Source organism: Bombina bombina, chromosome 3 (genome assembly GCF_027579735.1).
Source record: "Bombina bombina isolate aBomBom1 chromosome 3, aBomBom1.pri, whole genome shotgun sequence".
Lineage (NCBI taxonomy): Eukaryota > Metazoa > Chordata > Amphibia > Anura > Bombinatoridae > Bombina > Bombina bombina.
The window spans coordinates 445,828,773-445,856,568 of NC_069501.1; the positions used below are offsets into that span (position 1 = coordinate 445,828,773).

Genomic DNA, 27,796 nt, shown 5'->3' on the forward strand with positions numbered 1-27,796 from the left:
AAGCAATATAAAAAACGTTACTGTGCCTTTAAGAAACACTAATAAACTGTCACAGTTGAATTACAATGAACCAAATTTGTTATAGCAACCAAATTTCCACAATAAATGCAATAAGTTAGCAAAGGATTGCACCCACCAGCAAATGGATGATTAACCCCTTAATACCCAAAAAACGGATAACAGAATATAAAACGTTTTATCACAGTCAAAAGCACAGTCTCACAGGTCTGCTGTGAGTGATTACCTCCCTCAAAACCAGTTTTGGAGACCCCTGGGCTCTGTAGAGACGTCCTGGATCATGGAGGAATGAATAGGAAGACTGAGTGAATTCTTACTGCGCAAGAAAGCGCCAAAATAGGCCCCTCCCACTCATATTATAACAGTGGGGAAGCTCAGCAAACTGAATTTATTCATAAATAAACGACAGCCATGTGGAAAAATAATGCCCAAAATTTTTTATCACCAAGTACCTCAGAGAAAAACGATTAACATGCCAGTAAAACGTTTTAAAATAAAATTATGAAATGATACTAATAAGCCTGCTGCTAGTCGCTTACACTGCAGTGGGGGCTCAAATATAAGTTAAATGTACACAGTATTTTCTTAGTGAAGTTCCATTCCCCAGAAATACCTCAGTGTAACATACATACATATCAGCCTGATACCAGTCGCTACTACTGCATTTAAGGCTGCACTTACATTATATGGGTATTAGCAGTATTTTCTCAGTCAATTCCATTCCTTAGAAAATAATATACTGCAACATACCTCCTTGCAGGTGAACCCTGCCCGCTGTCCCCTGATCTGAAGTTACCTCACTCCTCAGAATGGCCGAGAACAGCAAATGGATCTTAGTTACGACCGCTAAGATCATACATAAACTCAGGTAGATTCTTCTTCTAATGCTGCCTGAGAAAAAACAACACACTCCGGTGCTGTTTAAAATAACAAACTTTTGATTGAAGATATAAAAACTAATTTTAATAACCACAGTCCTCTCACACGTCCTATCTATTAGTTAGGTGCAAGAGAATGACTGGGTATGACGTAGAGGGGAGGAGCTATATAGCAGCTCTGCTTGGGTGATCCTCTTGCACTTCCTGTTAGGGAGGAGATATAATCCCATAAGTAATGGATGACCCGTGGACTGACTACACTTAACAGGAGAAAAGCCTTTTCCTAAAAAATTAAAAAAGTGCCTATTCTTAAACATTAAAAGCCACCCCAAAAAAACCTAGGTAACCCCAAATGTTGTAATCACGTTTGATCGATCCACCGGCACATGCGAACTTCCGCGGCCCTTTTTCACTTTTCTTAAATGACCCCTGCTCTTTATGCAGTCCCCACCGCACACTGAATCTCTGGAAGTGCAGAACCCCTTTATATAGGAGTACAGCTTCATCCCTATTGGTTTTTTTAAATCAATCCCTATTGGCTGATTTTAAACAGCCATTTTTAAATAGGGATTGACCGTTTTAAAACAGGTAATAGGAATAAAGTGGTACCTCTATATAAAAGGGGTTCCCAGCTTCCGGAAATTCAGTGTGCGACTGCAACACACGAAAAGCAGGGCTCGTGGAATAGAGCTGAAGAAGAAGATTCGAAACAGAGGCGGCAGAAGAGGCCGCTGAAGTTTGCCTCTGTGATGGGCCCCCGGTACCAGGATCAAGGAGGGCCACGATGTAGATGAAGATTGCAGAGCAGAGGCGGAAGAGGCCGTGAAGATAGGGCCTCACTACTGGGATGAAGAGGACTCAATGTTGGATAAAGAGGAGCCAAAGTACAACCTTTGAGGTTAGTTAGGGTTTTTTCGGGGTGGGTTTTTTATTTTTTGGGGGTGTGTTACTTTTTTTTTTTTTATTATTTGTAAATGCGCTAAAAATCTCTTTAGGGCAATGCCCTACAAAAGGCCCTTTTAAGGGCTATTGTAAAATATATATATATATATATATATATATATATATATATATATATATATTATTTTAGTGTATTTTTGTTTTGGGTGGCTTTTAAATTTTATGGGGCATGTAGATTAGTGTTAGGTATAATAGTGTTTGTTTTGTTTTTTTATTTATTTATTTTGGATACTGTAGTTCATTATTTTCCATAACATTGATTTTTTCCCCCCCATATAATTTAGGGGCTTTAGTTTAGAGTGGAGGTTTAGGTGTTAAGTAGAGTAGGGTCAGATTGCGTTGGGGTTTATGGTGGTTTAGCGTTTAAAAAAATAATAATTTAAGTAACAGATTTTTTTTTTTTAAAAGTAACAGGGGGTTTAGATTAGAGGGGGGTTAGGTGTTACGTAGAGTAGGGTTAGTTTGCGTTGGGATTGGGGCAGTTTAGGGTTAATAGTGTGGTGGGCAAGTGGCGGTATAGGGGTTTAATAGGATAGTACTTGCGGTGGGCTAGTGGCGGTTTAGGGGTTAATGGGATAGTACTTGCGGTATGCAGTGGTTTAGGGGTTAACAGGATAGATACTTGCGGTGGGTATTTGACGGTTTAGATATTTATTAGTGTAGTGTTAGTTTGCGATCGTGGGGTACTTGGGTTTAGGGGTATTAGGATTCGTGGTTAGGCATAGAAGTTTTATTTCAAAGGATCCTTTTACTATACAAATCGCCAATATGGGCGACCAATGGCATGAATAGTAAACGCATCTCTGCAATGCCGCTATGTTGGGAGCTTAGAATATTTCAACAGGCTTGCTCGACATAGTGGCTGTTCCTTTGGAATATTTTGCCGCCTCGTAGCACTTTCCATCATCGGGGCCTTGGTGTGCTGAAATATTCATAACCATGCTTAAGCGACAGGATCATACTAAGAGTTGACCAATGGTATATGCCATCCCCTTTGAAGATCACATTAGAATATAGTGGATCACACTGATTCTATGTTATTATGATGTTAATACAATTAAATGTTTTACATTTAGTTGTTATGACAACCCCTTTGGTGTTTTTTTTTATGGGGAGGGGCTTAAACTTTATGTTGAGCATCAATTGTATTAAAATTTTGTCTGAAGCAGGGTAGATATCCCAAAAATGTCATTATAACATGAATAAAGTGTGAAAACAAAGCTTGAAAACTGAAAAATGGATTATATTCTGGCACCCTGTTTGTTTTGAGAGTGAGAGTGCACATCATCAAATCAATGGGTTGGCGCAGCCCCTCTATAAAACTGCCTAGAATGATGTGAGATTCCCTACTATAAAATAAAACCAAACCACAAAAAAAAAACCAAAAAAAAAACCACAACCTATCTCCAAAGTATGATTTCTTATATTTTTTTTTTTTATCAGCAGTTCATGAAGCATGGTTCTCAAGGACCTACATCCCAAAAGGAGGAAGCACCAGGATCAGGTTTTACAGGCACCACTAAAAAAGGTATTAAAAAGGGAACAGGTTGTGCTCATAGAACATGATGGATCAATGGATCAATAGTTACTTTCATAATATACTGTGTCTTGTATTACATTTTCAAGATCACCCCAACATATTCTACAGTGCTATACAGGGGTACAATAAAGACGAGACATGGAAGGCAAACTAGGACAAAGGGATTACAGGGCGCTGTTACTTAAAGAGTTTACACTATAATATCTAGAAGTAATTCCACCGTTTGGTTCAATCCCTGTTTTTTGTTTCAGTCAATGAGCTTTATGATAAGTTATTTCCCACCCTGTTATTTATCTTGTATACACACAGTCAAGGGAGAAACGGGACAGTACATGTCCTCTCCATGTTAAAGACCTTAAAGATATTTAATTTAGGGGGACTAGAACCAGGTCCTAGAAACATACCATCTATTTAATTAAAATATACCAGTAAGTACAGACTTTACTTCTTGTATATCAAAAAGCAATGAAAATCGGAGTCTACTTCAAGATGATTAAAGACTAATATATAGGGCTCGATTTATCAAGCCTCTACGGCAGCAAGTTCTCTCAAGAACTTGCTCACTGATTTATCAAGCAGCGGTCATCAGACCGCTGCTTCCCTAACATCTACGCCACCTCTATTGTGGCGAAATTCAATCTCCTCGGTCGAGTCCAACCGAGGAGATTGACAGCTCCTGCCCGCGCGTGATTGGCTGTGCGCGGGCGGGATTGCACGCGAGCGCAAAATTGTGCTTGTGTGCAATGTTAATTACCTGCGGGTAATTTCGCCCTGCCACAGGCGAGCTGAGGCATACAGGGGCACGTATACGTGCCCCTGTATGCCTCAGCGTTGATAAATCTAGCCCATACTCTGTTCTGCTGGGTATATCATTCAAATTTTGTATTTTTGCTAACTTTACTATCAGATTGATATGCATCTGAAACGCAATCAAAAACACAAAGATCCCAGCATCAGGATTAATATTAACTTTGTTCTGATTTCACGTCACACAATCTTGTTGTATATAGAAGTAACAAACTATTGATTGGTTGTATACACTTAAATATACTAAAGGGCTCCAATGAACCATTTTTTCACTCATAACATTGGTATGAAAATTTTAGAAAGTCTAGTAGTCAACAATTAACATAAAGTCATCAAATGCCAATGTCAGAGTACCCTTGACAAACTGTTATAATTATCAACATGCTACAAACCTGCTTACACAGACCCAAGAACATATATTGTTTCCACACAGAGATAAAGGAATTTAAACAATGGCAGATAAGGGCAGCAAGCTTTCCCCCAACCTCAGGTGTCAGCACATGTATGAGCCATATGGTACGTGCTCGGTGTTGTAAATGGGATTGAGAAATAAAGTTTGATCATAGTCAGATGCCATACACTACAAACTATCTTAAAGGGACATTATACACTCCTTTTGTCTTTGCATAAATGTTTTGGAGATGATCTATTTATATAGCCCATTAAGTTTTTTTTTTTTTTTATGTATAGTTTTGCTTATTTTTAAATAACATTGCTCTGATTTTCAGACCCCTAACCAAGCCCCAAAGTTTTATGAGAATACCGTCAGCTACCTACTCCAGCTTGCTCCTGTTTGTGTAAAGGGTCTTTTCATATGCAAAAGAAGGGGGAGGGGGGAGTGTCTTATTTCCCATTTGCAGTGGGCTTTCCAGCTACCTTTTCAACAGAGCTAAACTGAGAGCTTCTAAGTAAGTTTTTAAACAGTTTTATACTGGATTTTTATATCAGTATCTGTGCATCGTATTCTTTATAGTAGTGCCTATTACATGCAGTTATATGAAAAACAAAAATTTATGCTTACCTGATAAATTTCTTTCTTTTACTATGTACCGAGTCCACGGATTCATCCTAACTTATGGGATATTGTCCTTCCTGACAGGAAGTAGCAAAGAGAGCACCACAGCAGAGCTGTCTATATAGCTCCCCCCTTAACTCCACCCCCCAGTCATTCGACCGAAGGCCAAGGAAGAAAAGGAGAAACTACAAGGTGCAGAGGTGACTGAAGTTTACATAAAAAAAATACTGACCGTCTTGAATAGACAGGGCGGGCCATGGACTCGGTACATCGCAAAAGAAAGAAATTTATCAGGTAAGCATAAATTTTGTTTTCTTTTGCATGATGTACCGAGTCCACGGATTCATCCTAACTTGTGGGATACCAATACCAAAGCTTTAGAACACGGGTAAAGGGAGGGACAAGACAGGAACCTAAATGGAAGGCACCACTGCTTGCAAAACCTCTCTCCCAAAAATAGCCTCCGAAGAAGCAAAAGTATAAAATTTGTAAAATTTTGAAAAGGTATGAAGCGAAGACCAAGTCGCAGCCTTACAAATCTGTTCAACAGAAGCATCATTTTTAAAAGCCCATGTGGAAGCCACCGCTCTAGTAGAATGAGCTGTAATCCTTTCAGGAGGCTGCTGTCCAGCAGTCTCATAAGCCAAACGGATGATGCTTTTCAGCCAAAAGGAAAGAAGTCGCCGTAGCCTTTTGACCCCTACGCTTTCCAGAATAGACAACAAACAAAGAAGATGTTTGACGAAAATCTTTGGTTGCCTGCAAATAAAATTTCAAAGCACGAACCACGTCCAAGTTGTGCAACAGACGTTCCTTCTTACAAGAAGGATTAGGACACAGAAGGAACAACAATTTCTTGATTGATATTCCTGTTAGTAACAACCTTAGGTAGGAACCCAGGCTTGGTACGTAAAACCACCTTATCAGCATGTTACACCAGATAAGGTGAGTCACATTGTAATGCAGATAGTTCAGAAACTCTTTGATCTGAAGAGATAGCAACTAGGAACAAAACTTTCCAAGATAAAAGCTTAATATCTATGGAATGCATGGGTTCAAACGGAACCCCCTGAAGAACTCTAAGAACCAAATTTAGACTCCATGGCGAAGCAATAGGTTTAAACACAGGCTTAATTCTAACTAAAGCCTGACAAAAAGCCAGAACGTCTGGAACATCTGCCAGACGCTTGTGCAACAAAATAGACAGAGCAGATATCTGTCCCTTTTGGGAACTAGCTGATAATGCTTTCTCCAATCCCTCTTGGAGAAAAGACAAAATCCTAGGAATCCTGATTTTACTCCAGGAGAAGCCTTTGGATTCGCACCAAAAAAGATATTTACGCCATATCTTATGATAAATGTTCCTGGTAACAGGCTTTCGAGCCTGAATCAAGGTATTTATGACTGACTCAGAGAAACCCTGCTTTGATAGAATCAAGCGTTCAATCTCCAAGCAGTCAGTTGCAGAGAAATTAGATTTGGATGCTTGAATGGACCTTGAATCAGAAGGTCCTGTCTCAATGGCAGAGACCATGGTGGAAGGGATGACATGTCCACCAGGTCTGCATACCATGTCCTGCGTGGCCACGCAGGCGCTATCAAAATCACTGATGCGCTCTCCTGTTTGATTCTGGCAATCAGACGTGGAAGGAGAGGGAAAGGTGGAAACAAGCCAGGTTGAACGACCAGGGTACTGCTAGAGCATCTATCAGTACAGCCTGAGGATCCCTTGACCTGGAGCTGTAACAAGGAAGTTTGGCATTCTGACGAGACGCCATCAGATCCAACTCTGGTGTGCCCCATAGCCGCACCAGCTGAGCAAACACCTCCGGATGGAGTTCCCACTCCCCCAGATGAAAAAAGTCTGACGATTTAGAAAATCTGCCTCCCAGTTCTCTACACCTGGGATATAGATCACTGACAGATGGCAAGAGCAAGTCTCTGCCCATTGGATTATCCTTGAGACCTCTATCATCGCTAAGGAACTCTTTGTTCTACCTGATGATTGATATAAGCCACAGTCGTGATGTTGTCCAACTGAAACCTGATGAATCTGGCCGAAGCCAGCTGAGGCCATGCCTGGAGAGCATTGAATATCGCTCTTAATTCCAGAATATTTATCGGTAGGAGAGCCTCCTCCCGAGTCCACAAACCCTGAGCTTTTAGGGAATTCCAGACTGCACCCCAGCCCAGACGACTGGCATCTGTCGTCACTATAACCCATTCTGGCATGCGGAAACACATTCCCTGGGACAGATGATCCTGTGACAACCACCAAAGAAGAGAGAGTCTCTGGTCTCTTGATCCAGATTTATCTATGTCCATTGCCGCTACCATTAGTCCAATTACCTCCATACACTGAGCCACTGACGGGCGAGGAATGGAATGTCAGAATGGAATTTCCGTCAGAAAACATAATTTATGTAAGAACTTACCTGATAAATTCATTTCTTTCATATTAGCAAGAGTCCATGAGCTAGTGACGTATGGGATATACATTCCTACCAGGAGGGGCAAAGTTTCCCAAACCTCAAAATGCCTATAAATACACCCCTCACCACACCCACAATTCAGTTTAACGAATAGCCAAGAAGTGGGGTGATAAGAAAAAAGTGTGAAAGCATATAAAATAAGGAATTGGAATAATTGTGCTTTATACAAAAAAATCATAACCACCACAAAAAAGGGCGGGCCTCATGGACTCTTGCTAATATGAAAGAAATGAATTTATCAGGTAAGTTCTTACATAAATTATGTTTTCTTTCATGTAATTAGCAAGAGTCCATGAGCTAGTGACGTATGGGATAATGATTACCCAAGATGTGGATCTTTCCACACAAGAGTCACTAGAGAGGGAGGGAAAAAATAAAGACAGCCAATTCCTGCTGAAAATAATCCACACCCAAAATAAGTTTAATGAAAAACATAAACAGAAGATTCAAACTGAAACCGCTGCCTGAAGTACTTTTCTACCAAAAACTGCTTCAGAGGAAGAAAATACATCAAAATGGTAGAATTTAGTAAAAGTATGCAAAGAGGACCAAGTTGCTGCTTTGCAAATCTGATCAATCGAAGCTTCATTCCTAAACGCCCAGGAAGTAGAAACTGACCTAGTAGAATGAGCTGTAATCCTTTGAGGCGGAGTTTTACCCGACTCAACATAGGCATGATGAATTAAAGATTTCAACCAAGATGCCAAAGAAATGGCAGAAGCTTTCTGGTCTTTTCTAGAACCGGAAAAGATGACAAATAGACTAGAAGTCTTTCGGAAAGACTTAGTAGCTTCAACATAATATTTCAAAGCTCTAACAACATCCAAAGAATGCAACGATTTCTCCTTAGAATTCTTAGGATTAGGACATAATGAAGGAACCACAATTTCTCTACTAATGTTGTTGGAATTCACAACTTTAGGTAAAAATTCAAAAGAAGTTCGCAACACCGCCTTATCCTGATGAAAAATCAGAAAAGGAGACTCACAAGAAAGAGCAGATAATTCAGAGACTCTTCTGGCATTAGAGTTCGCCAAAAGGAACAAAACTTTCCAAGAAAGTAATTTAATGTCCAATGAATGCATAGGTTCAAACGGAGGAGCTTGAAGAGCCCCCAGAACCAAATTCAAACTCCAAGGAGGAGAAATTGACTTAATGACAGGTTTTATACGAACCAAAGCTTGTACAAAACAATGAATATCAGGAAGATTAGCAATCTTTCTGTGAAAAAGAACAGAAAGAGCAGAGATTTGTCCTTTCAAAGAACTTGCGGATAAACCTTTATCTAAACCATCCTGAAGAAACTGTAAAATTCTCGGAATTCTAAAAGAATGCCAAGAAAAATGATGAGAAAGACTCCAAGAAATATGTCTTCCAGACTCTATAATATATCTCTCTAGATACAGATTTACGAGCCTGTAACATAGTATTAATCACAGAGTCAGAGAAACCTCTTTGACCAAGAATCAAGCGTTCAATCTCCATACCTTTAAATTTAAGGATTTGAGATCCTGATGGAAAAAAGGACCTTGCGACAGAAGGTCTGGTCTTAGCGGAAGAGTCCACGGATGGCAAGAGGCCATCCGGACAAGATCCGCATACCAAAACCTGTGAGGCCATGCCGGAGCTACCAACAGAACAAACGAGCATTCCTTCAGAATCTTGGAGATTACTCTTGGAAGAAGAACTAGAGGCGGAAAGATATAGGCAGGATGATACTTCCAAGGAAGTGATAATGCATCCACTGCTTCCGCCTGAGGATCCCGGGATCTGGACAGATACCTGGGAAGTTTCTTGTTTAGATGAGACGCCATCAGATCTATTTCTGGAAGCTCCCACATTTGAACAATCTGAAGAAATACCTCTGGGTGAAGAGACCATTCGCCCGGATGCAACGTTTGGTAACTGAGATAATCCGCTTCCCAATTGTCTATACCTGGGATATGAACCGCAGAGATTAGACAGGAGCTGGATTCCGCCCAAACCAAAATTCGAGATACTTCTTTCATAGCCAGAGGACTGTGAGTCCCTCCTTGATGATTGATGTATGCCACAGTTGTGACATTGTCTGTCTGAAAGCAAATGAACGATTCTCTCTTCAGAAGAGGCCAAAACTGAAGAGCTCTGAAAATTGCACGGAGTTCCAAAATATTGATCGGTAATCTCACCTCCTGAGATTCCCAAACTCCTTGTGCCGTCAGAGATCCCCACACAGCTCCCCAACCTGTGAGACTTGCATCTGTTGAAATTACAGTCCAGGTCGGAAGCACAAAAGAAGCCCCCTGAATTAAACGATGGTGATCTGTCCACCACGTTAGAGAGTGTCGTACAATCGGTTTTAAAGATATTAATTGAGATATCTTTGTGTAATCCTTGCACCATTGATTCAGCATACAGAGCTGAAGAGGTCGCATGTGAAAACGAGCAAAGGGCATCGCGTCCGATGCAGCAGTCATAAGACCTAGAATTTCCATGCATAAGGCTACCGAAGGGAATGATTGTGACTGAAGGTTTCGACAAGCTGAGATCAATTTTAGACGTCTCTTGTCTGTCAAAGACAGAGTCATGGACACTGAATCTATCTGGAAACCCAGAAAGGTTACCCTTGTCTGAGGAGTCAATGAACTTTTTGGTGAATTGATCCTCCAACCATGATCTTGAAGAAACAACACAAGTCGATTCGTATGAGATTCTGCTAAATGTAAAGACTGAGCAAGTACCAAGATATCGTCCAAATAAGGAAATACCACAATACCCTGTTCTCTGATTAGACAGAAGGGCACCGAGAACCTTTGTAAAAATTCTTGGAGCTGTAGCTAGGCCAAACGGCAGAGCCACAAACTGGTAATGCTTGTCCAGAAAAGAGAATCTCAGGAACTGATAATGATCTGGATGAATCGGAATATGCAGATATGCATCCTGTAAATCTATTGTGGACATATAATGCCCTTGCTGAACAAAAGGCAAGATAGTCCTTACAGTTACCATTTTGAACGTTGGTATCCTTACATAACGATTCAATATTTTTAGATCCAGAACTGGTCTGAAGGAATTCTCCTTCTTTGGTACAATGAAGAGATTTGAATAAAACCCCATCCCCTGTTCCAGAACTGGAACTGGCATAATTACTCCAGCCAACTCTAGATCTGAAACACAATTCAGAAATGCTTGAGCTTTCACTGGATTTACTGGGACACGGGAAAGAAAAAATCTCTTTGCAGGAGGTCTCATCTTGAAACCAATTCTGTACCCTTCTGAAACAATGTTCTGAATCCAAAGATTGTGAACAGAATTGATCCAAATTTCTTAGAAAAAACGTAACCTGCCCCCTACCAGCTGAGCTGGAATGAGGGCCGCACCTTCATGTGGACTTAGAAGCTGGCTTTGCCTTTCTAGAAGGCTTGGATTTATTCCAGACTGGAGATTGTTTCCAAACTGAAACTTCTCCTGAGGATGAAGGATCAGGCTTTTGTTCTTTGTTGAAACGAAAGGAACGAAAACGATTATTAGCCCTGTTCTTACCCTTAGATTTTTTATCCTGTGGTAAAAAAGTTCCTTTCCCACCAGTAACAGTTGAGATAATAGAATCCAACTGAGAACCAAATAATTTGTTACCCTGGAAAGAAATGGAAAGTAGAGTTGATTTAGAAGCCATATCAGCATTCCAAGTTTTAAGCCATAAAGCTCTTCTAGCTAAAATAGCTAGAGACATAAACCTGACATCAACTCTGATAATATCAAAAATGGCATCACAGATAAAATTATTAGCATTTTGAAGAAGAATAATAATATTATGAGAATCATGATCTGTTACTTGTTGCGCTAAAGTTTCCAACCAAAAAGTTGAAGCTGCAGCAACATCAGCCAATGATATAGCAGGTCTAAGAAGATTACCTGAACACAGATAAGCTTTTCTTAGAAAGGATTCAATTTTCCTATCTAAAGGATCCTTAAACGAAGTACCATCTGACGTAGGAATAGTAGTCCGTTTAGCAAGGGTAGAAATAGCCCCATCAACTCTAGGGATTTTGTCCCAAAATTCTAATCTGTCAGACGGCACAGGATATAATGGCTTAAAACGTTTAGAAGGAGTAAATGAATTACCCAATTTATCCCATTCTCTGGAAATTACTTCAGAAATAGCATTAGGAACAGGAAAAACTTCTGGAATAACTACAGGAGATTTAAAGACCTTATCTAAACATTTAGAATTAGTATCAAGAGGACCAGAATCCTCAATTTCTAAAGCAATTAGTACTTCTTTAAGTAAAGAACGAATAAATTCCATTTTAAATAAATATGAAGATTTATCAGCATCAATCTCTGAGACAGAATCCTCTGAACCAGAAGAGTCATCAGAATCAGAATGATGATGTTCATTTAAAAATTCATCTGTATAAAGAGAAGTTTTAAAAGATTTTTTATGTTTACTAGAAGGAGGAATAACAGACATAGCCTTCTTGATGGATTCAGAAACAAAATCTCTTATGTTATCAGGAACATTCTGAACCTTAGATGTTGATGGAACTGCAACAGGTAAAAGGTACATTACTAAAGGAAATATTATCTGCATTAACAAGTTTGTCATGACAATTAATACAAACAGCTGGAGGAATAGCTACCAAAAGTTTACAGCAGATACACTTAGCTTTGGTAGTTTCAGCACTAGGCAGCGATTTTCCTGAAGTATCTTCTGACTCGGATGCAACGTGAGACATCTTGCAATATGTAAGAGAAAAAACAACATATAAAGCAAAATAGATCAAATTCCTTAAATGACAGTTTCAGGAATGGGAAAAAAATGCCAATGAACAAGCTTCTAGCAACCAGAAGCAAAGAAAAAATGAACTTAAATAATGTGGAGACAAAAGCGACGCCCATATTTTTTGGCGCCAAATAAGACGCCCACATTATTTGGCGCCTAAATGCTTTTTGGCGCCAAATATGACGCCACATCCGGAACGCCGACATTTTTGGAGCAAAAGAACGTCAAAAATGACGCAACTTCCGGCGACACGTATGACGCCGGAAACAGAAAAGATTTTTTGCGCCAAAAAAGTCCGCGCCAAGAATTACACAATAAAATGAAGCATTTTCAGCCCCCGCGAGCCTAACAGCCCACAGGCAAAAAGTCTAATTTTTTAAGGTAAGAAAAAATAATTGATTCAAGTGCATTATCCCAAATATGAAACTGACTGTCTGAAATTAAGGAATGTTGAACATCCTGAGACAAGGCAAATAAATGTTTGAATACATATATTTAGAACTTTATAAACAAAGTGCCCAACCATAGCTTAGAGTGTCACAGAAAATAAGACTTACTTACCCCAGGACACTCATCTACATGTTTGTAGAAAGCCAAACCAGTACTGAAACGAAAATCAGCAGAGGTAAATGGTATATATATATATATATAAGAGTATATCGTCGATCTGAAAAGGGAGGTAAGAGATGAATCTCTACGACCGATAACAGAGAACCTATGAAATAGACCCCGTAGAAGGAGATCACTGCATTCAAAATAGGCAATACTCTCCTCACATCTCTCTGACATTCACTGCACGCTGAGAGGAAAACCGGGCTCCAACTTGCTGCGGAGCGCATATCAACGTAGAATCTAGCACAAACTCACTTCACCACCTCCATAGGAGGCAAAGTTTGTAAAACTGAATTGTGGGTGTGGTGAGGGGTGTATTTATAGGCATTTTGAGGTTTGGGAAACTTTGCCCCTCCTGGTAGGAATGTATATCCCATACGTCACTAGCTCATGGACTCTTGCTAATTACATGAAAGAAATATTTTCATGTCCACCGAGTTTATCAGAGTCCCTAGAAATGAAACTCTTGTGAGGGGGGAAAGAACTCTTTTTTTACGTTCACTTTCCACCCGTGAGACCTTAGAAAGGCCAACACTAAGTCCGTGTGAGACTTGGCTAGTTGGAAGGACGACGCTTGAATTAGAATGTCGTCTAGATAAGGTGCCACTGCTATGCCCCGTGACCTTAGAACCGCCGGAAGGGACCCTAGCACCTTCGTGAAGATTTGCGGTGCCGTGGCCAACCCGAAAGGAAGAGCCACAAACTGATAATGCTTGTCCAGAAAGGCGAACCTTAGGAACTGGTGATGATCTTTGTGGTTAGGAATGTGTAGATATGCATCCTTTAAGTCCACGGTGGTCATATATTGACCCTCCTGGATCAATGGTAAGATAGTCCGAATGGTCTCCATCTTGAAAGGCATTGGTTTAGGATCTTGAGATCCAGAATTGGTCTGAAGGTTCCCTCCTTTTTGGGAACTATAAACAGATTGGAGTAGAACCCCTGCCCATGTTCTGCTTTTGGAACTGGGCAGATCACTCCCATGGTAAAAAGGTCTTCTACACAGCGTAAGAACGCTTCTCTTTTTGTCAGGTTTACAGACAATTGAGAAAGATGGAACCTCCCCTTTGGAGGAGAATCCTTGAAATCTAGAAGGTATCCCTGGGTTACAATTTCTACTGCCAAGGAATCCTGAACGTCTCTTGCCCAGGCCTGAGCAAAGAAAGAGAGTCTGCCCCCTACTAGATCCGGTCCCGGATCGGGGGCTACCCCTTAATGCTGACTTAGAGTCAGCAGCAGGTTTTTTGGCCGGTTTACACTTGTTCCAAGCCTGATTAGGTCTCCAGGTTGGCTTGGATTGAGCAAAGTTCCCCTCTTGCTTTGCAGCAGGGGAAGAGGTAGAGGGGACCACTTCTGAAGTTTCGAAAGGAACAAAAATTATTTTTTTTGACTTATCCTGAGGGAGGGTATGACCCTTCCCTCCAGTAATGTCAGAAATGATCTCTTTCAATGCAGGCCCGAATAGGGTCTTACCTTTGAAAGGGATGGACAAAAGCTTAGATTTAGATGACACATCAGCTGACCAGGACTTAAGCCATAACACTCTATGCATTAAAATGGCAAAACCTGAATTTTTTGCTGCTAATTTAGCAAGATGAAAAGCGGCGTCTGTAATAAAAGAATTAGCCAATTTAAGAGCCTTAATTCTGTCCAAAATATCATCTAGTGGGGTCTCCATCTGAAGAGCCTCTTCTAGAGCCTCAAACCAAAAGGCAGCTGCAGTGGTTACAGGAACAATGTACGCTATAGGTTGGAGAAGAATACCTTGATGAACAAAAATTCTTTAGGAGACCCTCTAATTTTTTATCCATAGGATCAATGAAAGCACAACTGTCTTCAATAGGTATAGTTGTACGCTTAGCCAGGGTAGAAATAGCTCCCTCCACCTTAGGGACCGTCTGCCATGAGTCCTTTATGGTGTCAGAAATGGGAAACATTTTCTTAAAAACAGGAGGGGGAGAGAAAGGAATACCTGGTCTATCCCACTCCTTAGTAACAATGTCCGAAATCCTCTTAGGGACCAGAAACACATCAGTGTTCTCTGGAACTACAATAGGGTCACAATCATCCAGAGTAGCTAAAACCTCCCTAAGCAATAAGCGGAGGTGCTCTAGCTTAAATTTAAATGCCGTCATATCTGAATCTGAGGGAACGTCTTTCCTGAATCAGAAATCTCTCCCTCAGACATCAAATCCCTCATCCCTACTTCAGAACCTTGTGAGGGAATATTGGATACGGCTACTAAAGCGTCAGAAGGCTCAGCATTTGTTCTTAACCCAGAGCTACTGCGCTTCTCTTGCAAACCAGGCAGCTTAGATAATACCTCTGTGAGGGTAGAATTCATAACTGAAGCCATATCCTGCAAGGTGAAAGAATTAGACGCACTAAAAGTACTTGTGCAGGCGTTACCGGTTGTGACACTTGGGGAGAACTAGATGGCAAAACCTGATTTCCTTCTGTCTGAGAATCATCTAATGCCAAACTTTTATAAGTCAAAATTTGCTGTTTGCAATTTATAGACATATCAGTACAAGTGGGACACATTCTAAGAGGGGGTTCCACAATGGCTTCTAAACAAATTGAACAATTAGTTTCCTCAGTGTCAGACATGTTTAACAGGCTAATAATGAGGCAAGCAAGCTTGGAAAACACTTTATTTAATGAAAAAAACACAATTTGCAAAAACAGTACTGTGCCTTTACGAGAAAAAGGCATACACAAACTGCAAAACAGGTTAAAATTGCTTCAATTTTTCTGAAATTTTAAGAGTGTACCCACTAAGCTTTAGAAGGATTGCACCACAAGTTAATAAACAATAAACTGCCAAATGACAAAACCGGATTGAAAAATGTGTAAAACCGGTTAAACACCCCTATAAGCACCTTGCCACAGCTCTGCTATGGCCCTACCTGCCCTTAGGAACGATAATATGGGGTTAAAGCTTCGAATAGACCCTCAGAAGATCATCAGGACCTCAGGAGAAGTTGCTTGCTGCTTGTCTGTATAACTGAATGCGCAACTAAGGAAATAGGCCCCGTCCACCTCACTCGATGTTACTGGGGCCTACTCAAATCTAAAAAACTTAGGCCTAGATTTAGAGTTTTGCGGCCAAAGGGGTGCGTTAGCTACGCGTGCTTTTTTCTGGCCGCACCTTTTAAATACCACTGGTATTTAGAGTTCACAGAATGGCTGCGTTAGGCTCCAAAAAAGGAGCGTAGAGCATATTTACCGCAACTTCAACTCTCGATACCAGCGGTGCTTACGGACGCGGCCAGCTTCAAAAACGTGCTCGTGCACGATTCCCCCATAGGAAACAATGGGGCTGTTTGAGCTGAAAAAAACCTAACACCTGCAAAAAAGCCGCGTTCAGCTCCTAACGCAGCCCCATTGTTTGCTATGGGGAAACACTTCCTACGTCTGCACCTAACACTCTAACATGTACCCCGAGTCTAAACACCCCTAACCTTACACTTATTAACCCCTAATCTGCCACCCCCGCTATCCCTGACCCCTGCATATTTTTTTTAACCCCTAATCTGCCGCTCCGTAAACCGCCGCTACTTACATTATCCCTATGTACCCCTAATCTGCTGCCCCTAACACCGCCGACCCCTATATTATATTTATTAACCCCTAATCTGCCCCCCACAACGTCGCCTCCACCTGCCTACACTTATTAACCCCTAATCCGCCTCACTCCCGCCTCAATAACCCTATAATAAATAGTATTAACCCCTAATCTGCCCTCCCTAACATCGCCGACACCTAACTTCAATTATTAACCCCTAATCTGCCGACTGGAGCTCACCGCTATTCTAATAAATGTATTAACCCCTAAAGCTAAGTCTAACCCTAACACTAACACCCCCCTAAGTTAAATATAATTTAAATCTAACGAAATAAATTAACTCTTATTATATAAAATTATTCCTATTTAAAGCTAAATACTTACCTGTTAAATAAATCCTAATATAGCTACAATATAAATTATAATTATATTATAGCTATTTTAGGATTTATATTTATTTTACAGGTAACTTTGTATTTATTTTAACCAGGTAAAATAGCTATTAAAATAGTTAAGAACTATTTAATAGCTAAAATAGTTAAAATAATTACAAAATTACCTGTAAAATAAATCCTAACCTAAGTTACAATTAAACCTAACACTACACTATCAATAAATAAATTAAATACAATTCCTGCAAATAAATACAATTAAATAAAGTAACTAAAGTACAAAAAATAAAAAAGAACTAAGTTACAAAAAATAAAAAAATATTTACAAACATTAGAAAAATATTACAACAATTTTAAACTAATTACACCTACTCTAAGCCCCCTAATAAAATAACAAAGACCCCCAAAATAAAAAAATGCCCTACCCTATTCTAAATTACAAAAGTTCAAAGCTCTTTTACCTTACCAGCCCTTAAAAGGGCCCTTTGCGGGGCATGCCCCAAAGAATTCAGCTCTTTTGCCTGTAAAAAAAAAAAAAAACATACAATACCCCCCCCAACATTACAACCCACCACCCACATACCCCTAATCTAACCCAAACCCCCCTTAAATAAACCTAACACTAAGCCCCTGAAGATCTTCCTACCTTGTGTTCACCGATCGGTCCAGAAGAGGGTCCGAAGTCTTGATCCAAGCCCAAGCGGGGGGCTGAAGAGTGACGTCCATCCTCGGGCTGAAGTCTGGATCCTAGCGGCGGCTGAAGAAATCCATCATCGGGATGAAGTCGGAAGTCCATCATCGGGATGAAGTCTTCTATCAAGCCGCATCTTCAATCTTCTTTCTTCCGGAGCGGAGCCATCTTCTTCCCAGCGGACGCGGATCCAACCTCTTCAAGCGACGCCTACTAGCCGAATGACGGTTCCTTTAAGGGACGTCATCCAAGATGGCGTCCCTCGAATTCCGATTGGCTGATAGGATTCTATCAGCCAATCGGAATTAAGGTAGGAAAATTCTGATTGGCTGTCAAAAAATTTTCCTACCTTAATTCCGATTGGCTGATAGAATCCTATCAGCCAATCGGAATTCGAGGGACGCCATCTTGGATGACGTCCCTTAAAGGAACCGTCATTCGGCTAGTAGGCGTCGCTTGAAGAGGTTGGATCCGCGTCCGCTGGGAAGGAGATGGCTCCTCTTCACTTTACTCTTCCTGCTTAGAGCCAGCAAAGAGAATGACTGGGGGTGGAGTTAAGGGGGGAGCTATATAGACAGCTCTGCTGTGGTGCTCTCTTTGCTACTTCCTGTCAGGAAGGACAATATCCCACAAGTTAGGATGAATCCGTGGACTCGGTACATCATGCAAAAGAAATTGGTGTGTACTGTCCCTTTAAAGGGACACTAAAGTAAAAAAAAAAAAAACTTCTTCATTCGCTATATTCATATGTAACAATTATATATGTAAAGCACTTACTGTGTCAGATTATTACCATTTTCGAGATATTCTTGTGTAAATTTTTATTGTTTTCCAAACCCACCACTGGCACTTTATTTATCATCCACAAATTAGCTACGATAACCTGAGTTATCAAAATGTCGGCATTCGTCCCTAATGCACATGCGCGATTTCTCGCCCCTAATGCGCATGCACGATGTTATGCAATCGTCATCGGATACGTCACTCTCCATCAATACAGGAGACGATCTGAATAGATTTAAAAAAGCAAAATAGATTTCACAAAGCAGCGCTGCACTGGGAGCATATCTTTAAAATAATTAGCATTAAACCGCTTTTAATTGTACATATACGAAATACCTTTGTATGGGTAAGTGCGGTCTGAAAGGAACATTCTGCGCATGCGCGAGTTACTGGAACACAGAGCGCATGCGAACTGTGATGAAATGTGCTTCTAATGATATGCGTAAAAATAGATTGTGATTGGAGATTTGTTTGGGTAGTGAACGGCCCATAATAGGGGGTTTGGCTTCAATGATGTCAGTGTGGCAATATAAAATATCATTTTATTACATTTACAGACTTCGTTTTCTTGTATAAGTAGGTAAGTGCAGAAATATTAACTTTAGTGATACGAGTGTGATTATCTAATAGTGCTTAAAAAACAAAAGTTTTGGAATCCTTTAAGGAACACGGACAAGCTTTATACACAATTTGGGAATAAGGTGGCCTGTATTGTGGCTTTTGGATAACATATTACATTTGTAAGTAAATTCAAGTCTCACAATATGAGTAATGTGCAATAGACAGGATTTGGGGGGGGGGGGCAACCCTTTATAACAAAGGTTTACAGTTAAAAGTATTTTTTTCCGGTTGCATCTAAAAGTGCACTTTAAAATTAAAACTGGAATTTTTTTTATTTTTTTTAAACAGGCATGAAACCCAAAAGTTCTTTTGTGATTGAGATAGATATATATAGAGATATATATAGAGATATATATAGAGATATATATATATATATATATATATATATATATATATATATATATATATATATATATATATATATATATATATATATATATATATATATTGTACACAAACACACATTACTTTCCCATTTACTTCTATTGCATTTAATTTTAGTCTAGGGATCTTTTGTTAAAAAGCAGGTAGGCAGGCTCAACAACATACAAGTATCCTTCCATATAGTGTTCCTGGACATCCGCAACAATGTTATACCTTGAAAACACACTGCTGTCATCTAGTGTTTTAAAGCTTCTTACAAATTGATACCATATAGTTCAAGAAACGTGCATGTTACCTACCTAGGTATTCTTAGAATATCATGAAATTGGAACCTTTTAAAAACAGAATTTATGCTTACCTGATAAATTACTTTCTCCAACGGTGTGTCCGGTCCACGGCGTCATCCTTACTTGTGGGAATATCTCTTCCCCAACAGGAAATGGCAAAGAGTCCCAGCAAAGCTGGCCATATAGTCCCTCCTAGGCTCCGCCCACCCCAGTCATTCGACCGACGGACAGGAGGAAATATATAGGAGAAACCATTTGGTACCGTGGTGACTGTAGTTAGAGAAAATAATTCATCAGACCTGATTAAAAAAACCAGGGCGGGCCGTGGACCGGACACACCGTTGGAGAAAGTAATTTATCAGGTAAGCATAAATTCTGTTTTCTCCAACATTGGTGTGTCTGGTCCACGGCGTCTTCCTTACTAGTGGGAACCAATACCAAAGCTTTAGGACACGGATGAAGGGAGGGAGCAAATCAGGTTACCTAAACGGAAGGCACCACAGCTTGCAAAACCTTTCTCCCAAAAATATCCTCCGAAGAAGCAAAAGTATCAAATTTGTAAAATTTGGCAAAAGTGTGCAGTGAAGACCAAGTCGCTGCCTTACATATCTGGTCAACAGAAGCCTCGTTCTTGAAGGCCCATGTGGAAGCCACAGCCCTAGTGGAGTGAGCTGTGATTCTTTCAGGAGGCTGCCGTCCGGCAGTCTCATAAGCCAATCGGATAATGCTTTTAAGCCAAAAGGAAAGAGAGGTAGAAGTCGCTTTTTGACCTCTCCTTTTACCAGAATAAACAACAAACAAGGAAGATGTTTGTCTGAAATCTTTAGTAGCCTCTAAATAGAATTTTAGAGCACGGACTACGTCCAAATTGTGTAACAAACGTTCCTTCTTTGAAACTGGATTCGGACACAAAGAAGGTACAACTATCTCCTGGTTAATATTTTTGTTGGAAACAACTTTCGGAAGAAAACCAGGCTTAGTACGCAAAACCACCTTATCTGCATGTAACACCAGATAGGGCGGAGAACACTGCAGAGCAGATAACTCTGAAACAGAAGAAATTGCAACCAAAAACAAAACTTTCCAAGATAATAACTTAATATCTACGGAATGTAAGGGTTCAAACGGAACCCCTTGAAGAACTGAAAGAACTAGATTTAGACTCCAGGGAGGAGTCAAAGGTCTGTAAACAGGCTTGATCCTAACCAGAGCCTGAACAAATGCTTGAACATCTGGCACAGCTGCCAGTCTTTTGTGAAGTAAAACAGATAAAGCAGAGATCTGTCCCTTCAGAGAACTTGCAGATAATCCTTTCTCCAAACCTTCTTGTAGAAACAATAGAATCTTAGGAATTTTTATCTTGTTCCATGGGAATCCTTTAGATTCACACCAACAGATATATTTTTTCCATATTTTATGGTAAATTTTTCTAGTTACAGGCTTTCTAGCCTGAATCAGAGTATCTATTACAGAATCTGAAAACCCACGCTTTGATAAAATCAAGCGTTCAATCTCCAAGCCGTCAGTTGGAGGGAAACCAGATTCGGATGTTCGAATGGACCCTGAACAAGAAGGTCCTGTCTCAAAGGTAGCTTCCATGGTGGAGCCGATGACATATTCACCAGGTCTGCATACCAAGTCCTGCGTGGCCACGCAGGAGCTATCAAGATCACTGAGGCCCTCTCCTGATTGATCCTGGCTACCAGCCTGGGGATGAGAGGAAACGGTGGGAATACATAAGCTAGGTTGAAGGTCCAAGGTGCTACTAGTGCATCTACTAGGGTCGCCTTGGGATCCCTGGATCTGGACCCGTAGCAAGGAACCTTGAAGTTCTGACGAGACGCCATCAGATCCATGTCTGGAATGCCCCATAATTGAGTTATTTGGGCAAAGATTTCCAGATGGAGTTCCCACTCCCCCGGATGGAATGTCTGACGACTCAGAAAATCCGCTTCCCAATTTTCCACTCCTGGGATGTGGATCGCAGACAAGTGGCAGGAGTGATCCTCCGCCCATTGAATTATCTTGGTCACTTCTTTCATCGCCAGGGAACTCCTTGTTCCCCCCTGATGATTGATATATGCAACGGTCGTCATGTTGTCTGACTGAAACCTTATGAATTTGGCCTTTGCTAGTTGAGGCCAAGCTCTGAGAGCATTGAATATCGCTCTCAGTTCCAAAATGTTTATCGGGAGAAGAGACTCTTCCCGAGACCATAGACCCTGAGCTTTCAGGGATTCCCAGACCGCGCCCCAGCCCACTAGGCTGGCGTCGGTCGTGACAATGACCCACTCTGGTCTGCGGAAGCTCATTCCCTGTGACAGATTGTCCAGGGTCAGCCACCAACGGAGTGAATCTCTGGTCTTTTGATCTACTTGAATCGTCGGAGACAAGTCTGTATAATCCCCATTCCACTGTCTGAGCATGCACAGTTGTAATGGTCTTAGATGAATTCGTGCAAAAGGAACTATGTCCATTGTTACAACCATCAATCCTATTACTTCCATGCACTGCGCTATGGAAGGACGAGGAACAGAATGAAGTACTTGACAAGAGCTTAGAAGTTTTGATTTTCTGACCTCTGTCAGAAAAATCCTCATTTCTAAGGAATCTATTATTGTTCCCAAGAAGGGAACTCTTGTTGACGGGGACAGAGAACTTTTTTCTTTGTTCACCTTCCATCCGTGAGATCTGAGAAAGGCTAGGACAATGTCCGTATGAGCCTTTGCTTTTGACAGGGACGACGCTTGAATCAGGATGTCGTCCAAGTAAGGTACTACTGCAATGCCCCTTGGTCTTAGAACCGCTAGAAGGGACCCTAGTACCTTTGTGAAAATCCTTGGAGCAGTGGCTAATCCAAATGGAAGTGCCATAAACTGGTAATGCTTGTCCAGAAAAGCGAACCTTAGGAACTGATTATGTTCCTTGTGGATAGGAATATGTAGGTACGCATCCTTTAAATCCACGGTAGTCATAAATTGATTTTCCTGGATAGTAGGTAGGATCGTTCAAATAGTTTCCATTTTGAACAATGGTACCCTGAGAAATTTGTTTAGGATCTTTAGATCCAAAATTGGTCTGAATGTTCCCTCTTTTTTGGGAACTATGAACAGATTGGAATAAAATCCCATTCCTTGTTCTCTTATTGGAACTGGATGTATCACTCCCATCTTTAACAGGTCTTCTACACAATGTAAGAATGCCTGTCTCTTTATTTGGTTTGAAGATAATTGAGACCTGTGGAACCTTTCCCTTGGGGGTAGTTCCTTGAATTCCAGGAGATAACCTTGAGAAACTATTTCTAGCGCCCAAGGATCCTGAACATCTCTTGCCCAAGCCTGAGCAAAGAGAGAAAGTCTGCCCCCCACTAGATCCGGTCCCGGATCGGGGGCTATCCCTTCATGCTGTTTAGGTAGCAGTGGTAGGCTTCTTGGCCTGCTTACCCTTGTTCCAGCCTTGCATTGGTTTCCAGGCTGGTTTGGGTTGTGAAGTATTACCCTCTTGCTTAGAGGATACAGAATTAGAGACTGGTCCGTTTCTGCGAAAGGGACGAAAATTAGGCTTATTATTAGCCTTAAAAGACCTATCCTGTGGGAGGGCGTGGCCCTTTCCCCCAGTGATGTCTGAAATAATCTCTTTCAAATCAGGTCCAAATAATGTTTTACCTTTGAAAGGAATGTTAAGCAATTTTGTCTTGGAAGACACATCCGCTGACCAAGACTTTAGCCAAAGCACTCTGCGCGCCACGACATCAAACCCTGAATTTTTCGCCGCTAATCTAGCTAATTGCAAAGCGGCATCTAAAACAAAAGAGTTAGCCAATTTAAGTGCTTGAACTCTGTCCATAACCTCCTCATACGAAGATTCTTTACTGAGCGATTTTTCTAGTTCCTCGAACCAGAAACACGCTGCCGTAGTGACAGGAACAATGCATGAAATTGGTTGTAGAAGGTAACCTTGATGTACAAAAATATTTTTAAGCAAACCCTCTAATTTCTTATCCATAGGATCTTTGAAAGCACAACTATCTTCGATAGGAATAGTAGTGCGTTTGTTTAGAGTAGAAACCGCCCCCTCGACCTTGGGGACTGTCTGCCATAAGTCCTTTCTGGGGTCGACTATAGGAAATAATTTCTTAAATATAGGGGGGGGAACAAAAGGTATGCCGGGCCTTTCCCACTCTTTATTTACTATGTCCGCCACCCGCTTGGGTATAGGAAAAGCGTCGGGGGGCACCGGAACCTCTAGGAACTTGTCCATCTTACATAATTTCTCTGGAATGACCAAATTGTCACAATCATCCAGAGTAGATAACACCTCCTTAAGCAGTGCACGGAGATGTTCTAATTTAAATTTAAATGTCACAACATCAGGTTCAGCTTGATGAGAAATTTTTCCTGAATCTGAAATTTCTCCATCAGACAAAACCTCCCTCATGGCCCCTTGAGATTGGTGTGAGGGTATGTCAGAACAGTTATCATCAGTGTCCTCTTGCTCTTCAGTGTTTAAAACAGAGCAATCGCGCTTTCTCTGATAAGTAGGCATTTTGGATAAAAGATTTGCTATGGAGTTATCCATTACAGCCGTTAATTGTTGCATGGTAATAAGTATTGGCGCACTAGATGTACTAGGGGCCTCCTGTGTGGGCATAACTGGTGTAGACACAGTAGGGGATGATGTAGTATCATGTTTACTCCCCTCATTTGAGGAATCATCTTGGGCAATATCATTATCTGTTGCATTACTGTCCTTACTTTGTTTGGACACTATGGCACAATTATCACATAAATTTAAATGGGGAGACACATTGGCTTTCATACATATAGAACATAGCTTATCTGATGGTACAGACATGTTAAACAGGCTTAAACTTGTCAACAAAGCACAAAAAACGTTTTAAAATAAAACCGTTACTGTCACTTTAAATTTCAAACTGAAAACACTTTATTACTGAATATGTGAAAAAGTATGAAGGAATTGTTCAAAATTCACCAAAATTTCACCACAGTGTCTTAAAGCATTAAAAGTATTGCACACCAAATTTCAGAGCTTTAACCCTTAACTTAACGGAACCGGAGCCGTTTTTACATTTAACCCCTATACAGTCCCAGAATGAGGCTCTGTCTATAACTAGAAAGGCCCCCATCTGAAAAAGGTGTCCAACACAGTGCCTGCCGTTTTTCTAAACGTTCCCCAAGATTATAATACCAATAATTAGTTAGAATCTGCATAATATGCCTAGTAAAGCAATTGTTTTAGCCCAGAAAAATGTCTTCCAGTTTTTAAGCCCTTTTTGAAGCCCTTTATTCTTTTATGTTTAACTAAGAAAATGGCTTACCGGTCCCCATGAGGGGAAATGACAGCCTTCCAGCATTACATGGTCTTGTTAGAAATATGGCTAGTCATACCTTAAGCAGAAAAGACTGCTAACTGTTTCCCCCAACTGAAGTTACTTCATCTCAACAGTCCTGTGTGGAAACAGCAATCGATTTTAGTTACTGTCTGCTAAAAATCATCTTCCTCTTACAAACAGAAATCTTCATCCTTTTCTGTTTCAGAGTAAATAGTACATACCAGCACTATTTTAAAATAACAAACACTTGATAGAAGAATAAAACTACAAAAAACTCTTAACCATCTCCGTGGAGATGTTGCCTGTGCAACGGCAAAGAGAATGACTGGGGTGGGCGGAGCCTAGGAGGGATCATGTGACCAGCTTTGCTGGGACTCTTTGCCATTTCCTGTTGGGGAAGAGAATATCCCACAAGTAAGGATGACGCCGTGGACCGGACACACCAATGTTGGAGAAATGTATAGTTTTGCTTATTTTTAAATATTGTAAATATTCAAGCCCCAATGTTTTAGATGTATAATGATGTCTACAGATTGTTTTGGCTCCTGTCTGTATAATCTGTCTTTTCATATGTAGGGAAGGGGGAGGACGGAGGGTCTGCCTGTTCCTGTTTTCCCATCCCCTTTTACTGGCTATCCCAGACTAGCCTCATCAACAGTGCAAAACTGGGAGCTTCTAAGTAAGGTTTCTAAAAGGTTTTATACTGGACTTTTAGATTAGTATCTGCGCATATTGTTCTATATAGTAGTGTCCATTACATGCAGTTATAGGAACATTGGTGTATACTGTCCCTTTAAATCTTACATGCAATTCAAGACTGCTATTTTTCCTCTACCTGAAGTGCCATTATCAGATATTTGACTTAAAAATCTAATGTACGGACAAAAAGATTCCCATAAAATAGTCACAGTAAACACACATAGTAAGTAGCTTTCTAGCTTTAAATCTGTAAATGTAATTTACCTGCGTATGGAAGTTAGCAATGGTTGTTGTCTCAATATCTTTCTTGCCCAGGATCTCCATTTTGACTGGGGTGTTGGGAAAATTAAAAGCAAAGTAGTCCAGGAAGTCTGGTAGGTAGGCTGCTGCCCCATGCACGATAGCCAGGGCATAACAAGCTGCATTCTTATCATTCTCGCTAAAGGTCCTTGTGAGGAATTCCTCCGCAAACCTCTCCATCTCCATGGGAGACAAAAAGGAGAGTTCGTCCATGTAGGCATGTAAAACGGGCGCTCCTCCATTTGACTGAATCTCTTCGTGCATTAGCCTGCAGAATTTTGACCCCGTGTTTAAGGTGCTGGTACGGATGCAGTGCTCCTGGTGAGATGCAAAAGGCATCTGGACTTCCTGTGGAACTCTGTACTCTTGGGTACCTAAATCAGACCGACATAGCTGCTCATCCTGCAGGTACCTGCACGACTCCTTGCTCATTTCTACACTAGTATCCTCTTGGTCCAGGGCTTCCTGGTTTATGCGGGTCAAGCCAGCACAAAGAGTTTGCACCTCCTTATTGTACATCTTCAGGCGTCTGCCTCTCATATCCTCTCTGTGTTTCTTTTTTTTCTTTTTCTTCTTGATGAAAGAAGCATTATCCTCATCCACTTGCTTTGATTTGCCGTTCTCGTCTGGAATTTCTGAAATATTTAAAAAAGACTGAGATTATTAACGCATACAAATTCTTATAAATAATATAAAGAAACATCAAGTCCCCCGCTATACCCTTTAAGCCAGATGCATTACTACATGAGTGTCCTGACCAGTGCCCCTGTAGGACTTTAAAGAGACAGAAAAGAAAAAAAAAAAAAGATTATAATTACAAGATTTTGTTTTTCTGCAGTCTAAATATTTTTGAATGCATTAACATTGTTTGCTGCAACTGTTTTTCAACAACCACTTGCCTTAGAGTAATCAATCTAGATGTGTCACTGGAGTAAATATGGCTTGCTGGTATTCTGTTATCAAATATTCATTGTTTTGCAGGTCATTATCATATCTACTGGGGCCCAGTTAAGGACAGATACATAGGGTCAAGTTTGATTAATCTAGTGTGCACTTCCAGTTTATCAGAAGTGAAAACCCAACAATATATAAAACATATAATGAAAGTTGTTTTACTTTGTATAAGTAAACATTTTATAATACAAATCTCAAATGATTTACCTTCCTTTTACACCAAGAGTCAGGGTGGGAAAAAAAATCAATGATAAAAAAATAAATTATATATATTTTTTTTATTATTATTATTTTTTATTTAAATCTGAATTTTAAAATAAATTTTTTTTTGGATGCTCTGACTCAAATAAAAAAAAAATTGTGTTTAGTATCCCTTTAACATTGTACTTAAAATAGGAAAATGCCTGCAACCCAGTTTAATTTGGCTGCAATCACCATGGCCACAGGTGGAAACTACAAATCCCAGCCAGTGTTCTGTGTGACCAGAGGATAGTTGCAGGGAGATACCCTTCTAGGTAAGCACTTCCTTTAAAGATCAAGGATCATTGTGCTTTGTTTCCTGGCCCACAAATTGTCAACCAAAGAGTCAAAACCATACAGCACCACATACTGACTAAAACTACTAATAAACAATTAAATTTGTGAGTGAAACACACACACACACACACATATAATTT

At 40.4% G+C, this 27,796-nt stretch overlaps 1 protein-coding gene across 1 annotated transcript in view; it reads right to left on the minus strand.

The window, feature by feature from the left end:
* Positions 1–27,796, minus strand: part of RSBN1 (round spermatid basic protein 1) — a 201,335-nt gene that overhangs the window by 125,114 nt on the left and 48,425 nt on the right. Inside the window, exon 2 of the mRNA XM_053706665.1 lies at positions 26,130–26,800. Within this exon, the coding sequence (XP_053562640.1) occupies positions 26,130–26,800 (671 nt within the window). The remainder of the gene's footprint in view (positions 1–26,129; positions 26,801–27,796) is intronic.